Source organism: Aethina tumida, chromosome 2 (assembly GCF_024364675.1).
Source record: "Aethina tumida isolate Nest 87 chromosome 2, icAetTumi1.1, whole genome shotgun sequence".
Classification (NCBI taxonomy): Eukaryota; Metazoa; Arthropoda; class Insecta; order Coleoptera; family Nitidulidae; genus Aethina; species Aethina tumida.
Window position 1 is genome coordinate 22,581,595 of NC_065436.1, and position 16,023 is coordinate 22,597,617.

General features: G+C 32.2%; 3 protein-coding genes across 8 annotated transcripts in view; 2 read left to right on the forward strand and 1 right to left on the reverse strand.

Moving 5' to 3' along the window:
- The window catches only part of LOC109594240 (ras-GEF domain-containing family member 1B-like), a 122,303-nt gene extending 115,147 nt beyond the window's left edge, over positions 1-7,156 (forward strand). For 2 of the 6 annotated variants that reach the window (XM_049963229.1, XM_049963226.1), the window contains exons 2-10: positions 1,252-1,482; positions 1,703-2,229; positions 2,492-2,551; positions 3,252-3,350; positions 4,338-4,633; positions 4,829-5,234; positions 5,292-5,435; positions 5,493-5,695; positions 5,753-7,156. In XM_049963229.1, coding sequence (XP_049819186.1) covers positions 1,260-1,482; positions 1,703-2,229; positions 2,492-2,551; positions 3,252-3,350; positions 4,338-4,633; positions 4,829-5,234; positions 5,292-5,435; positions 5,493-5,695; positions 5,753-5,999 — 2,205 coding nt within the window. In that variant the 5' untranslated portion in view covers positions 1,252-1,259 and the 3' untranslated portion in view covers positions 6,000-7,156. The remainder of the gene's footprint in view (positions 1-1,251; positions 1,483-1,702; positions 2,230-2,491; positions 2,552-3,251; positions 3,351-4,337; positions 4,634-4,828; positions 5,235-5,291; positions 5,436-5,492; positions 5,696-5,752) is intronic. The other 4 variants (XM_049963230.1, XM_049963225.1, XM_049963228.1 and 1 more) reach the window with 3 other exon arrangements.
- A 1,375-nt stretch (positions 7,157-8,531) lies between these two features.
- On the forward strand, positions 8,532-13,924 carry LOC109594242 (titin homolog). Its single transcript, XM_020009448.2, has 3 exons — positions 8,532-9,899; positions 11,161-11,383; positions 13,483-13,924. The coding sequence occupies exons 1-3, from the start codon at positions 8,666-8,668 to the stop codon at positions 13,832-13,834; spliced, it is 1,809 nt and encodes a 602-aa protein (XP_019865007.2). The 5' UTR covers positions 8,532-8,665; the 3' UTR covers positions 13,835-13,924.
- Positions 13,925-14,601: 677 nt separating this feature from the next.
- Positions 14,602-15,872, reverse strand: LOC109594236 (probable palmitoyltransferase ZDHHC24). The gene has a single exon (XM_020009443.2). The coding sequence runs from the start codon at positions 15,825-15,827 to the stop codon at positions 14,997-14,999; it is 831 nt and encodes a 276-aa protein (XP_019865002.1). The 5' UTR covers positions 15,828-15,872; the 3' UTR covers positions 14,602-14,996.
- Between the last annotated feature and the right edge of the window lie 151 nt (positions 15,873-16,023).

The following is a 16,023-nucleotide window of genomic DNA, read 5'->3' on the forward strand; positions in this document are numbered from 1 at the left end:
TTGAATAATTAATAATAACAGTGTTTCTAGAAGAACAATAAATATGTACGATAATTAAATTTATATTAATTAACACGAACAATGGTGGGAAAATGTTCGAAAGCTAATTTACAACTTAAATGAACAAATTTAATTCAACTGAGATGTGCGAACAGATACAATAAGGAAACCCATAAATTATTTAAACATGCAAATAGTATAATTATGAAATGTTACGCCCCTGACACCGGTGCTGCACAGGTGTTCTGCACTCTTAAACCAAAAATAATATGTTACTATTAACTATAACTGTCAACTAACCACTGATTGCAGAGGTGTGGGTATTGAATTTCAGAATAAACAAAATATTCTGGTCGACATGTGGGTCAAACCAAGGCGAATTGTTCGGACAAAGGGGTACTTCCCACACGTAACGCAGAAAACATGTGTCAAACTGGATTACTGGATATTGTTACAGTTTAAACTATTTTCTATTCAATTTTGTTATTTCATTGTGACCACTTGATTTAACACAGATTTGATCAATAATGATACATATAACAGAATAGTTTTAGTTAAAAAATATTAAGTTACAACGACAGATGGCACCAGTTTAAAATCATTAAGGATAGGCAACTGAGTTCAAATATTATGCAGAGACGGATATATTCCTCAAAGTTTTACTAATTTACTTTGTTAGGTGTTTTTCACTACTAATGTCATTTAAAAAGAATGAGGATTTTAATGGTGTCAAAAATTTATTATTAGACAATAATTTTTGTAGCAATTTTGAAGTGTTAAATTTAAAACTTATTTTTTAATAAAATCAAATTTCCCTATTTTTAACTGAAACATTTTTATAGTTAGGCAAATATAAAATATATATTGAACTGTCATTAAAATCGAAGAGAAAATGTTAATGTAATTAATAACGTAAACACAAATCGTGGTCAATAAAGACGAGATTTTAACAGTGGTTTCAGCACAATATGTTTACAGTATTTAGACAAATGCCCTGCTTCAGACACGCTTGTTCCATTTTTCTAACATTTGTATTCAACGTTTTTTTTTTCACGATCATTGTATCGCATCGTTCGGACAAATTCTTTATCCGAGACATCGGCAATTGTTTTGTTCTCGACCGCGTCCTGTTCGTATCGGTACAATATAAGCATTTCGACTCGCTCTCCGCACAACAGTCGTGACTGGTTTAGTTGCTCATTAATAACAACGAATTGGCGGCTCAGTGTTTTTACCGGTGGTTTTCTGTAGCTCGCGAGATGGACGATCCTGAGATTCAAGAAACGGTGGAGTCCATACTTGGCAAAGGGGCTAAAGTGCTGGACTGCGAGAAAAAGTCATCGATTAAAGAGGAAGAGGTGCTTTACATCAACGGGATACCGGTCACTTTGGAAGGCAGGGATGGCTTGGCTATTAAACAGGCATTGGTCACCGGCCAAGTGCCTCCCTGTGATTTACTCAACACATTGTTGATAAAAACAGGTAAGAACGGTGGTGTTGAATGCAGGAAAACTGATAAAAATCAATAAAATTTATTAAATGACTAATTTCCGTTGCTTTTTACTGTCTGTTAATTTAACTGAATGAGTAATGCGGATTCGCTCCAAACATTATCAGTTTCCCCCAAATGGGATCCAAAACGAATATCCTGAAAACACCCCGGAAACTCGACAACCCCTACAACAACGTGTCTTCCCCGCAGGTATCCTCAAAGCCCCGGTGAAGTTGGACACATCACTCAGCGTTAAGTCCACAACCGTAACCAAAGAAGAAGTTACGGTATCCCGTGCGGGCAAGGTCGTGGACGAACGCAGCCGCGAGACCAAGGAGCAAAACTTCTACACCAGCGCCATCACCGAAGTTTTCGAACCGATAAAAATCATACCGACCGCCGAGCTGGTGAACGGCCAATATGCGAACGTCAAGTACGAGAACGGCTCGGGGAAGTACTACGACAACAACGGCTACGAAACGGGAAGTGACGATCGGAAGTTCGGCTCGTGCTCGAGCGCCTCGAGCTACGAGTCGGACGTGCCGGCCTACAAGCCAAAACCATGTTTGAGCAAGGACTCGGGTCATTTGAGCAATTCGATGTCGACCACAAAGGCGGACTTCACTCCGAGTTCCATTGACTCGCTGAGTTCCTTAGATGAGACTGACTATGTGGGCGATCAGTTCAGGAAGTGGTCGCCCTACAACGGTAACGGATACTCCAAAGAGTATTTGACGGTAAGGAACTAAAAAAATGGTTTATGTAAAATAGCAAAATGTTTAAATAAATGACTTACGTTTGTATATACTCATGTAATTGAATTAGACATTTTATAAACAAAATCTAGTAGTAAACATGTGTATGCCAAAAAGAATCATACCAATTTATATTTATATGTGAAATAATTTTGCGCAAGTCTGTCCAAAAAGCTTTGGCAATATTTGCCAAAAACACCTACAATCGAATCATGTAAATAATGTTTTGTGTATTTATTTATAGCCGACGATATTTGGGACTGTTGCTTCCGACCTCACACCGAAAGACTGTTCAAATCGAAGAGTAAGTATCACTGTTACTACAATTTTGTAATTACTAATAGTAAGCACTAAGCAATTAACTTTATTTTTTCCATCATATAACTTACTATAACTGTTTTCAGATCATAAAGTAAATTAAGTGATAATTTTTCATTTGCGTCACGAGACGATTTAGGACGCCGCCATAAATTCGCATTCATAACGTGTCATAATTCAATTTGAAACTTTTCCGAATCTAATTTAATTCGGGACGACAAGACATAAAACTTCTTTGCTGTTTAACGAAAATTGCGGCGGCGTCGTATTTCACGAACGGCGGTGAATTGTACAGCTTCCAGTCAAGTTCCTGTTTGGGAACAAAATTCTAACTTATCAATTTCAGTCAGCTCACAAATGCATCGTTTGTTCATTTGCGTCGTTTCCAAGTTGCAAGTTATTAAATTCGATGAATGAACTGCATTTTACATAGAAACAGATATGTGATGATTTTTTAAGAATTTAGTTCATTAAAAGATCATTACTAGATAATTAATAATAATAAAATTACACACCATAAATTTAATATTCTACCTCCAGTATACATACATAATTTATAGAGACTCTTAATGGAATTCAATGAGCACGAAATTTAAATTTATATATTTGGATGTCATGAGCAGTCATACGAATTTATTTTATTGATTGAATCATTTAACCATGCTAATCCATTAACATGTTAACAGAGCTTACCACAAACGCCACAAACAAAAAATTTCTCAAAAATTTTCAACGGAGAGTCAAACCAAGAGAGTTCCGGTGACCCAGGATCCCAACAGGATAACGTAAGTACCATTAACAAAAGCTGCATTTTAACGTGTTAACACACCTTTTAACACAGACTGATTATAATCATTTACTGTAATTGCCATTGTAATTATAATGTGAAGGCAATACTACCTAGTTTTTATCTGTATAAATGAATTACTCGGCTGATATACTTATACATATACATTTAACAAAGGAGAATTAAATTTGTAATGTACGTACGTTGTAATTTATCACTGAATTTATTGCCAGTACAATCGTGCCTTTGCCAAGGCCATATATTAAATATTATGCATGTCAAAAATTATGTTAATTTGTTTTTAATTTTAATATTTCGTACGAATAACCATCTATTTTTTGTATTACGTAATATTATGACGAAATTTTTAATTTAGCTTTAATAAGAAATGCACGAAATTATTAAAAATTATTAGTTATGTAACGTCTAACTAGTATTTGACCCACAAATAATATAGGTTATTTGTTTATTTACGTTTAGGTATGATTTGTTTATTTTTAGTAATTCCTCGTAATTCGTCAAAAATAATATTTACTTTAGTTTATCGGCTATTGTACATTTATAGAAGTTAGTGTTCCATTTAAAGCCATGAATACCAATAAAGTATTACAACAGGCAATAATTTATTATATATTTATTTTCTCAGATAAATAAAGCTATTCTTCAAAACCAAATAATACACTATAGTTTTACACGTTTGATTTCGTGTGGCCGACGCCTAATAAGAATTTATGATTATAATGCAGTTTATCTTTATATATCACTGATAAGAAAACAAAACATCTTGATAAAACGTTAAATTTGTTATGAGTTTCAATTATTGTGACGTGTAGTCGAATAAAATGATACTTCTTAAGTTCTCAAGTTACTGGTCCTGGATTTTCGATTACAGTAAAAATGAGGTAATTTTTTCCTTAACGCTCAGGAGCCTGCATCTGTTCAGTTTGTGCTAACAATCACATTTCATTTCATACCTTTCTTTCAGGCCCTGGTTTACAGGGATGGCAACCTGCTTTCCGGTCCATTAGAGGCTCTCATCCAGCACATGGTACCAACAGACGTGTATTATCCAGACAGAACCTATTTATTCGCCTTTCTTCTGTCTTCAAGACTATTCATCAAACCGCACGATTTGTTAGCAAAAATAAGGGCGTTGAGTGAGACCCAACAAGGATTGGGAAATACTCTAGGGGGTGGCCAGCATGCCGGTCAGGTTCGGTTTGCGGAATATTTGGTACAGTTGTTGGCTGAATGGACAGAGATTTTTCCCTACGATTTTAGGTGAGTATTTTAATTATTGCCACAGAACTACATCAAGGAAATGATTCATTAGTCTATTGTTTATTTTTAGTTTTTCATTAGTTTATTTAATTTGTAGTAGAAAGTCAACCTGACTCACTGTAAATGTGTCACCGATAACCACTGAATTCTTTACATCTATGAATCGTGTTAAAGTAAATATTTTTAATGCCCCAGGGACGAACGAGTAATGCAACATATCCGTACCATAACGCAGCAATGCTGCGCAGTAAACGGTGGCCTGCGCCAAAACGTCTCGGCCATGCTCCATAACCTGCTCCAACGCCTCAACGCTCTCGAACTGTACGAGAAGTCTATCGAAAACCAGTCGTCGGTCGTTGATGAGAACTGCACAGACATTTCGGAGGTATGCCCCAATCCAGCGATTCTCGCGCAGCAGCTCACGCACGTAGAACTCGAACGGTTGTCGTTCATCGGGCCGGAAGAGTTCGTGCAGGCTTTTGCTAAGGAGAATCCGCACTTGGAGACGTCGTTCAAGGATATGAAAAAGACCCAAAATTTGGAACAGTACGTCCAGTGGTTTAATAGACTGAGCTACTTTGTAGCAACCCAAGTTTGTAAAGTAAGTGTTCCCGACCCGAGGCCCTCGAATGGTGTTTAACTTTAAAATACGTTTCAGTATCAAAAGAAAAAGATGCGCGTCCGTGTGGTAGAATATTGGATAGAAGTAGGACGGGAGTGCTTCAATATTGGTAACTTTAACAGCCTAATGGCGATTATAGCTGGACTAAATATGTCGCCTATTTCCAGACTGAAGAAAACGGTAAGACCTTTAAATAATATTTGTTCAATAATAAAATAACACGACTTTCATGTATAGTGGAGCAAAATCCATTCAGGCAAGTTTGCTATTCTGGAGCATCAGATGGATCCCAGCAGTAATTTTAGCAGCTACAGGAGTACTTTGAAGGCGGCGATGTGGCGCAGTGCTGGAGCTGTAGACCAGCGGCAGAGAATTGTTATTCCTTTCTTCAGTTTGCTGGTGAAGGATCTGTATTTCCTTAATCAGGGTTGTTCAAACAAGTAAGATATTTTTAATTTAAAAACATGCTTTTTTACTAATCTGTATTATATTTATAGGTTGCCAAATGGTCACATAAACTTTGAGAAGTTTTGGCAATTGGCGAAACAGGTAACAGAGTTTATGGCTTGGAAACAAGTGACGTGTCCATTTGAAAAGGACGCAAAGATAATATTTTTGCTTCAACATGGACCAATCTTGAATGAAAATGCTTTGGCTCTCGCGAGTTTTGAATGCGAACCGCCTGAGAACAACCAAGAGAAGGAGCGTTGTAAGAATCTCAAAACTGAAGGCACCTCCAATTAAACGAGGTTTGGATAATGTTGTGTTGTCCGCAATGTATACAACAGTAATGAGCTATGCATTTTTTAATGTTTCTGATATTTTAAGTTGTTTTAATGATACTGTATTTTTTTATTAATTTCTGTACATAACGTATGTAAAAGTTTGTATTATATTTTATGATTTAAGATTTTTTATGCAGATCGAAATTATTTTTATCCTGTGAAGTATTGAATTTATATTATTGATATTGTGATGATTTTTATAGCTTTTTAGCTTTAGTTGTTATAAACAAGCACAAATTTGTTATGTACCTTATTGTTTTTAGTGTTCAACACTAATGACACTATTCTTCACATGATTCCTTTACTGAAATATCCACAATATATGTATGCCATATTGAGTGTTATTTGAACATGCATGTGATAATTCAGATAATATACACATACCTTAAATAAATCTCTAAGGCAAAAAAAACATATTATCTTGAAATTCTTGACAACATTTTAATTTTTTGCTTTACAGAATTATTTTGTACTGAATATTTATACTATTTGTATATACGGAAGTGATAGTGTCAAATAATTTAAAACAAAATTTGCCATTGTTGGATTATTATTTAAGTTTATTATGTATACTACTTGCAAATGATCTTGCTTTTCAGCCTATTGATGTATTTTAACTGTATCAGTTCAAAAGTATTAGAAATTAGTTTCATTAGAATGTTTTTATTGGAAAGAAAACAGATACTCAATATTTCAATAATTATTAACCAGTTTTGTACCTATTTGTAATGTTTTATACCTCAGTGTTTTTTACAAATATTTATAATGATGTACTTAATATATTGACCAATGTATAACAGTATTTACTCTAAATTTATAAGTATTTATCACGTCAGGAATTATTGAAGTCGCAGTTATTATGGCAACATTATAAATGTGGCATCAACAAAAGTATATTATATTGTAATTTAATTACTACAAAAAGCTTCGCCTCACTCTGCATTAGTTATTAACTAAAGAACTTAAAAAGACTTAAAATTTTCAGTATTCTAGTCACTAGATAAGGTTTGCAATGCTAACTACATATTGTATTGTAGCTATTTATAATAAAATTACTATGTAAAAATCATTTGTAATGTATTAAATTGTTTTATGTATAAACTATATAAAATAACATTTCGTGTTTTATTTATTACTCTGTACAACAATTGTACAAATATATTTAATGGTTGTTGATTTTTTTTATTTAATATGCAGGACTACAGCCTTGCTGTTTCAAAAGTCACAAATAATCAGTAAATAATTTCCATGTTTATATTTCTCAGTTTATAATAATAATATGTTTTCACAGATTATTATGATTTTATTATTTTCATCAATCAGTATATACTGCTAGTAAATTAAAAAAATATAGTTTAAAAGTTAAACAATAAATTGAATGAAGATTATTGATGAGCAGAATTAAAATTAACGTATTCAAATTGTTGAAATTTTTCAACTGCCGCTTTTGTGCAATTGTTAGTACAGGAATTAAATGATATACTCGTATAATCTTTGTATATGATAAAATAAGATATGATATTACATTATCTTATTTTATAAACATTTTATGTATATTTAACTATTGTGATATAGTTTTCTCAGTATTTATTTTTTTATCCAGCTAATTAAACGACAGGAACATTTGCTTATAAAATTTGCAAGCTACATTTTATAGCTACCAAAATATAGATGTCTCCTCAAACGCTAAAGTGAAAAATTCGTCGGAATTAAAGTTAATGAATTATTTCCAAATAATTTATATGTAATTTAATAGAAAACAAATCATTCAAGTTTATTAATGATGTTATATTTTATAATAACATACTATTTTGACGAATGCACAAAATTAAACTTTAATTTTATAATTTTATATTTTTGAAAAAAATAGCACATAAGGAACAGCATTATAGAGCATTTCAAAACATAATATTCCAAAAAATATATTTTATCATTAAATAATTTTATTTTATAATTATTCAACATATAATAAACGTATTAATTTATACTAACATATTTCTATTTTAATATATATTTGTAGAAATATTCTAATAATCTCAAAACATTTCATTTTCAGTTATACTTCAAATATTGAATTGTTTTAGATATTTGTTGATTCAAATAAAAGTATTTTTATTTACTTTATACAAAATTTTTGTGTAAATACGTAATATTGCATAAATAAATAAATGATACGATTAATTAATTACGCTTTTAGTAAGATTTGCTTTGCGTGCGAATGAAAACAAAACAGTGAAACCAAAAGAAACCATGACAACCAAACAATAGGAGTTTTACATAGGATCATCGACCTATCAAAACTATCTTAATAGAAAAATAAAAGCTTGTTCCTTAAAATAATATTAATTTTTCTGTGGAGTACATAGTTATCGACTTGCATAAATTTCGAATTGATTGTTCAATAAGTTTCAGTTAAAAAAGTTGAGCGAATCCGAGGGAAATATCAATCAATAATAAATGAATGTCGACTGAAATGAAAGCATGTGGTACAAGTTTCAGTCAAACTTTTGTTGGTTGTGAGTTAACAGCTCATTTCCTACAGGCATTCCGTGCGCGTACCCAAGATCGTCACCATGAAAACTGAATAAAATATTGTATTTTTATACGTTTATAAAAAATGATAAGATGCCGAATACAAGAAAATTGTCCGCATTTCGTCAGCTTTCACTTTCATGTGAAACCCCAACGCATGAAAACCGAAGAAAATCCTTGAAGAAACAATTTTCCGAGGACATACCTGATGTGAAAAATGCATGGCTGGATTCAGGAATGTGTATTAAGATGGACCTTAATTCTAAAGGTAAAAAATTATTAGATAAACCACCACCTGTTAAAATAGCATGGGAAGAACACACGAAAAATTTTAAGACCGAAGATGCAGTCATAGTGAAGAAATGCACGGAAGTTAAGAGACCTGCAACTAGTAAATTAGTGAAACATAGTTCCTTAGAAAACGATTCCATTTTATATACAAAGTCAAAACTGACGGATATTTTGCCAACTGCACCACAAGAACCTGAAAAACCCAATATTAACATATTTTTAGCCTACAATTCTAAAGAAACAAATGCATCAAATGTAAGCAAACCTGTAACTGATGAACAGGATTATTATAACCACCAACCAAAAATTATGTCCCCGTTGTTCTGCGGAGACAACAAGAAAGTAATTCAAATACGTAAAAATCCTAAGCCAAAAATAAATCTCAACGAGATCGCTTATTCTCCGACAAGAACAAATGACAAAGAAAAAATTAAGCGGACTGATATTTTAGTAACGCACAATGAAAATGAGAATAATACAAAAATGAATGAAGACATTAAAGTGACCGTTAATCTCGATTCTGAAACCGTGGAACCTAAAGCAATAAACAATGTGATAATCCGGCCTATAACAGCGGCCGACAAAAGAGAAAAGTTCCAAAAGAGAACAAATTCCGCATTCACTTCTATATCCAAAGAATCCCCTTCTACTCGAAGACCACCACTGGTTCGTTCTACTTCAGCTCCTTGCAAACCGGACCAAGCAAAATCAAAGTTTGTCGCAACGAAGCGAAAAATTAAATCTGCTAAAAGAACGCAGTTCAAACCGAAAACGGTTTTCGATGAAGACAGCGACAAAAGTACAGAAGACAGTCCAAAAGATCAAAAAGTGAACAAGACTGTCACAATTGGATCAGATATTGTCACCATGGTTTCTCTCGTTAGTCCTGACGGTAGTGATGAGGAGGAGGTGGTTGAGGAAGTCAAAGAAAAGGAGAAAGAAAAAGAGAAGGTGAAACCAATTATCTCATCAAATAAGAACAGCAAAGAGAATGAATTGGTCAAAAACATGTCTTTAAGAAAAACAGTTAAATCAGGTATACTTATTGTTATATAATATATATTTTTTTTCTGCACCTACGGATGATTAGTATAAAATTATACAATTTTTCTGTTGAAGAGATAAAGAAAAATAAATCAAAAGTTATTAAAAATATTTTAAACCCATCTTAAAAAAATAATTACCTTAAATTAAACATAAATATAATTAAAGTATTTATTTTTCAAGTTATGTAAAGTATACACGGTTTGGAGATATCGCGCTTAGTTCTACTTCTGCACACACATTCCCTCTTGACTGGCTCGAGGGACAAACCACGCAGACAAATTGTAAGATACTGTCGTAAGTGTCCTGCCAGCCGTATTAGGGTGTAATATTATTTATGAAAACAAATAAAACCGGGGGAAAGTATTTCGTTCGCGTGCAGTACCAATGAAAACCTGTAGCGAAATGCGGTTTGCCAAATAAGAATTTATCGAAACGACCACATTGTATTTGCAGTTTCTATAGGTGAACCCTGATTTATAAATGAAATTCAGATATATGTATATGTGTAATTGATTTACTTAAATAATTTAAAGTGTTTATTTTTTCGAAAATTCCATTTGACTTCAATGAGGCATAATAGGAAAAATATCAGACTGCACCATTAACTCCTTTTGAGGGTTGCTTAAAGCTTCGGCTCGGCTTTCTCATTAATCGGCGCTTTCGGTGTCGATATATTCCGGGGAGTGTAAACAATTTTCTTGAAAACGAACAAGGTCGAATACGGCATGGCGTGACTGGCTTCGTACTTCTTGACTCTCAATTAAAGTCGGTAATTAACAGGGCAGAACTTGAGTTTTCGCCTTTCGCATTGGGAACAGAAGTTTTCATTTAAAAGTTTTTCTAAATGATTGACGTTGTAACGTGAACGTAAAAACTTTAATTTGTCCGATTGCTTTACGTAATATTATCTTAATTTGTACTTTTATGTGATCATAGCATGCAAATTAGATATAGTAAAAAAGTCTGAATAAATAAAATATTGTATTTCTCCAAATCATTTTTTTATTGATTGACAATTGAATATAGATGTTTTCATACTTTGTTTCTTATTGTATCAAATAGGAATCTCATGTCATGACAAGACATGCATCCATTATAGATATTGAATACAAAACAATAACACAAATAAAAAAACCCTCAGATTAAGCGTTCCATCAAACGTAAACCTCGAAGCTTCCAATACACGAAAGCACCATTCTATTCATGAAAAAGTAAACAAAGTCATAAATAACACGACGTTATGTTTTCAGTTTCCTTCCAACAATCCAGTATACATGCCATTAGAAGTTTTTCAGCCAGTTTTCCAGGCAGACGAGGTTCAGTTGCCACCTCCCTAATGTTGAACAAATCATCACAATCGGTTCCAAAAAACAACGAAAAAAGGGCCACCAACTCCACAATGCCTGATGATGATGAGCGCATGGCGAAACGTCGACTAGTACGAAGTCTTATCGAGAAAACAGACACAACAAGGTAATATTAAATATTAGATGATATAATGGTGATATTAGATTAATGATTCAAACTTGACGATTTAAAAGATAGCATGTGTAGTGCAGATTTTGTAAATGACAGAGTTTCCATATATTTGATATATTATTATATATGTACTCTTTATAGAATATTCCGATTTCTCGATTTATGAGAGTAATAAGTTCTTTTTCTTTTTTCTTTTCGAAACATAGAAACGAACATTTTTATATCATTTATCATATATATAGTGATAGAGAAAAGTATGAAATCTCACTTGTCAGGACTCAGGGAAAACATAACACTATCCTTTCGAGTGACGAAAGTAAATTTAATTTGTGTGAGACGATCAGTGGATTAACAAAACCATTTTAAATACCAAATTATTACGATTAAATATGGTGGCGAAAGCATTATGGTTTTGGATTATGTTTCTATTTACCGAAAAAGAGATGTTTACTCGGACATTTCAACAACTATCCCAAACCACGACTAAAATTATAAAAGGGTGGTTTCTGTTGAAAAACTTAACTGTACCTGAATAGCCGTTTCAGTCCCCCGATCTAAATCCTTTTGAGCAAGTATTAGACCGCCGCATCCGAATAATAGACATTGAAAGCAAGCAAAAACTTCTTCAAACCATACAGCAGGTAGATTTTACTCCTAAAAGATGTCAAGCAGTGATAGAAACCAAAGGTTACGCTATAAAATATTGAAATATTTGAGTTACTGTTAATTTTTTATGAATATCAATAAAATATTTTTTTCCAGACCAAATTAATTTTAAAAAAATGGGAAAACTTATGAATATAATGATGATTGAGATAAATGATCTTGCAGTAAATTAGGGAAAATATTAAGTAACGTTTGTTAGAAGTAAATAAATATTCCATATTTTTCCACCATTATGGCAAATATCAAAAATAGTTAACATATTATTTAAAAAAATGATGCATGTGTTTATAATAAAATTTCTATTTAATATTCTTTTCATGGTACAGTCCATTTACTCCATTTTAGGATGTCTTAATTATAATTTGAAATGAAATAAAATGGTTCGTTGTGAATAAAGGTTTATTAGAGTGCACGATTCGCAAAACTTTACAACAATGAATGCAATTAATTGAACCAAAAATTTTAATCATGACTGTTATCTGTCGTTCAAACTTTGTTTCCCATGAACGTAAAAAGGAAATTGGCCCGGACTCACGGAATGATTGTAATTCGGTAAAACATTTAAGCCAGTGAAATCCTTACTAAAATATCGGTAACCTCCTACAATAACGAAGAGCGCACTATCAATTCTTATAATTTAATAATAAAATTACGTAGTCGATGAAGAAAAGTGCTAGGGTAACCGAGCGATGTCTCTACACAACCTAACCCATCACGAAAATGTTGAGTAGCTTTGATGATTTATTGTTTTTACACACCCCACTTCTCAATCATTTGAAAACTTTGAACAGACATCAATACTTTGGGTCACTGACACAAATTTTCTGTTTGCAATTTAATTTCGCTTATTGCATTTATTTTTTTATGAGGAAATGCACATCTTTTTTTTCTTAAAATAATGAAGTCTAAATATCAATAACGTAAATTTTAGGTCAAACGTTATTGATATGGCTTTTAAAGGTATAAAATGTTCATTAATCATTATTAATACCTTAAATTTATTTCGTCCTAAACCGAATCCAAATTAAATTAAAATTGATTTTTCCTTCAATAAAAAAACAATAATATGAATATTCAATAATCTATAACCATATATTTGGTACCAATCACGAAACGAATTGAGTATAATACAACAATCGTAAAATATGGCTTTTATGAAAATGTCATTGAAATTGTCAACAAAACTATTAATATATAGTCATGAAACAAACAGCTAAAGTGTTGAATTGTCTGAAACATTTGATCCGGAAATAAAACGGGCAAATGGAACAGGCGATCATAAATAAATGACAACACGACAAATTTCTGAGAAGTATTGATAAAATTTTGGTTTCTCAGTCACCTGTACGTCTACCGGGGTTTACCTAAATGAAACACAGACACTGAAATTTATTTCAAGCAACTTAATTACAAATTTCTTTTTACAGATCAGATGAGGATTCCAAGTTAACCACTTCCATTTCCGAGTCCGAAACAGAACTCAACATATCAGTGGACATAAAGACAAAAGAACATCCTACAGATTCTGTCAGTGCGGAAAACACTGATTTTACAAGTGAAGTAATCGATCCTTGTCAATCTTCCACAGAAGAAATCGTAGATGACGACAGTCCAAAGTTTGAATCTACGAAGGAGAAGCAGTGTTGGGATATGTATTGTAAAATGTCGGAGAAGGGCATAAATGTTTCCTACGATACGATACTGCGTGGAATGTTGACCCCGACTGAATATCGAATGCGAAGGAAGGAAAGTATCACAGCTACCTTCGATAATTGCTGAGAACGAATTGATTTGCAACCTATCGCAATATAAAATCTAAATTGTAGACCGTTGCTGAGAAATAATAATAGAAATTACAAGTTGCCTATTGATTTGAATTTTATTAAAAAATTAATATTAAATTAACACATCCTGGTTAAAACTTTTAAATAAAGAATAAATTCACTGCTCCAAAAAATTAATACAATATAATAATAAGTGATCATTATTATTTTTTTCATAAAACTACTAATATTTTTACATGCAAATTTTATGTTCTTTTCAATTATCCTGAAGAAAACAAAAATAATTTAATTCTAAAAAAATAGCATTTTTTATAAAACACGATTCTTTTTATTGATAGGTGTTTGCTCAAAGTACCTAAACGGTCCAATAATTTTGGACCACATGAATAGTGTGAAGGAGCGAATTGTCGAATTGATTCAATTTCTAACTAGGACCGTAAAATTTTTGTATCTTAAAGTTGAAAGGCTCAAAAAACTATATTGGGAAAGAGTTGCAGCCCTGTCCTGGTCTCTAGTGTGATCATGTCTCCAAATATTCTAATATTCGGGAAATTTATGTATGCAACACACTAGACCTTTTGGCTTTCCATCAGTACATCTAGTCTTCTTCCACCAATAAAACAACATGAACACGCTCATGACGATTTAAATTTCTAAAACGAAAATAAGATTAATATTTTAAAAATAATAGATAGAATGTTATTTTCTTGAATAAGTAGTTGTTTTAAATCATTAATCATTACATCTATAAAAAAACAATAGTGAACCAATTCATAAGATTTATTTAAATAAAATTCGTGATACAGTATGTGGTAAGTAGAAATTCAATAAAAATTGGTTGTATAAGTACAGTCCTGAAAAAATTCTTACTATATGTATAAGAAACATAATAATGTAAAATTATCACTTATCCTAACATGTTGGTACCTTTATAATTATGTAACAATGAAAAAATTACACATCTATACAATTATTGTGTAGTAATTTGTGTTTTCACATAAACTCAATTAAAGGTGATATGTTATACAAATATGTGTGTTTATCACAATCTTTGAACATTCAGACTAGTAATACTGTACATTTATTCTTGTAACATTTAATCAACATAATATAATACACATATATTGTAAGTTTGGTCAAATTATCAGACTTCCAAGCTATTTGGCTTTATCCGAATTTTTGGTGATCCAATTAATACCATCTTGATCTAAACTACTTTTAATAAATGGTGACAGCCATACTAAGTACCATTTATCACCAAGAACATCTTTAATATTATTCCAAACACCTCTATCATATTCATTAAGTGACTTATTTCTTTCTTTTGTAACTTGTGCCTTTAACATATTACTGGTATGATAAAATAATAGTACACCACAAAATATTGCCCCTATTATGATAATCAAAGATACAACCACATAAGCCTGGTTATGTGTAAAATCAATAAAGAGTACAGCAAAAGGAAATATGATTTTGAAGAGTGTTTTCCATGAATAGTCAAAAGGAACTACTTCCCAAATAAACATTAGATTATAATAACTAGCATAGACAGTTGCAATAAACATATACAAGACAAACATAATAAAGTATCTAAGATTATCATGTCCAATACAATAACTAATAAATATACAATGGTGATCTCTCTTTAGTATACACACATCACATACTTGACAATGCCAAGATCTTGGAGGAGCAAATGATTCACATACAGAACAAAACCTCCAACTTTTACCAGGATTTGAAGGCATTAGTCTTCCTCTTATGCTGGTATCACACAGCTGCAAAGCCACAAAGTTCGTGACAATGTTCCATAGGATGTAAGTTCCTAGGGTACAATGGAATATATGCCAAAAGCTCCACATCATGTAAAATCTGGGTAGCACGATAAAAATTTCAAAATAGTAGACTGTCGGTATCATGACTATCACGAATAGAGTCGTTAGGGCGTCAGATACGCGCCTGGGTAGTAAATTTTTTCGAAGTATCATTTTTAATTGTTGTAAATAAAATGTAATGTAAATATATAGGTTAAGTCAACATAACCAAAACACATACATAGTGTCGCCATCACTACTTGACTGGGGGGAAGTACTGAAGAAGATGGGGAGATCACTGTAATGACTACGTTGGCACAAGTGGCTGTCATTAGTCATCTTTCTTCAACTAACCTAATTGTATTCATTT

Excerpts from the sequence above, each read along its gene's own strand:
- LOC109594242 (XM_020009448.2), top strand. The coding sequence starts at position 8,666 with ATGCCGAATACAAGAAAATTGTCCGCATTTCGTCAGCTTTCACTTTCA. Across the intron at positions 9,900-11,160 it reads AAGAAAAACAGTTAAATCAG|TTTCCTTCCAACAATCCAGT; the intron begins GTATACTTATTG and ends TTATGTTTTCAG. Across the intron at positions 11,384-13,482 it reads GAGAAAACAGACACAACAAG|ATCAGATGAGGATTCCAAGT; the intron begins GTAATATTAAAT and ends TTCTTTTTACAG.
- LOC109594236 (XM_020009443.2), bottom strand. The coding sequence starts at position 15,827 with ATGATACTTCGAAAAAATTTACTACCCAGGCGCGTATCTGACGCCCTA.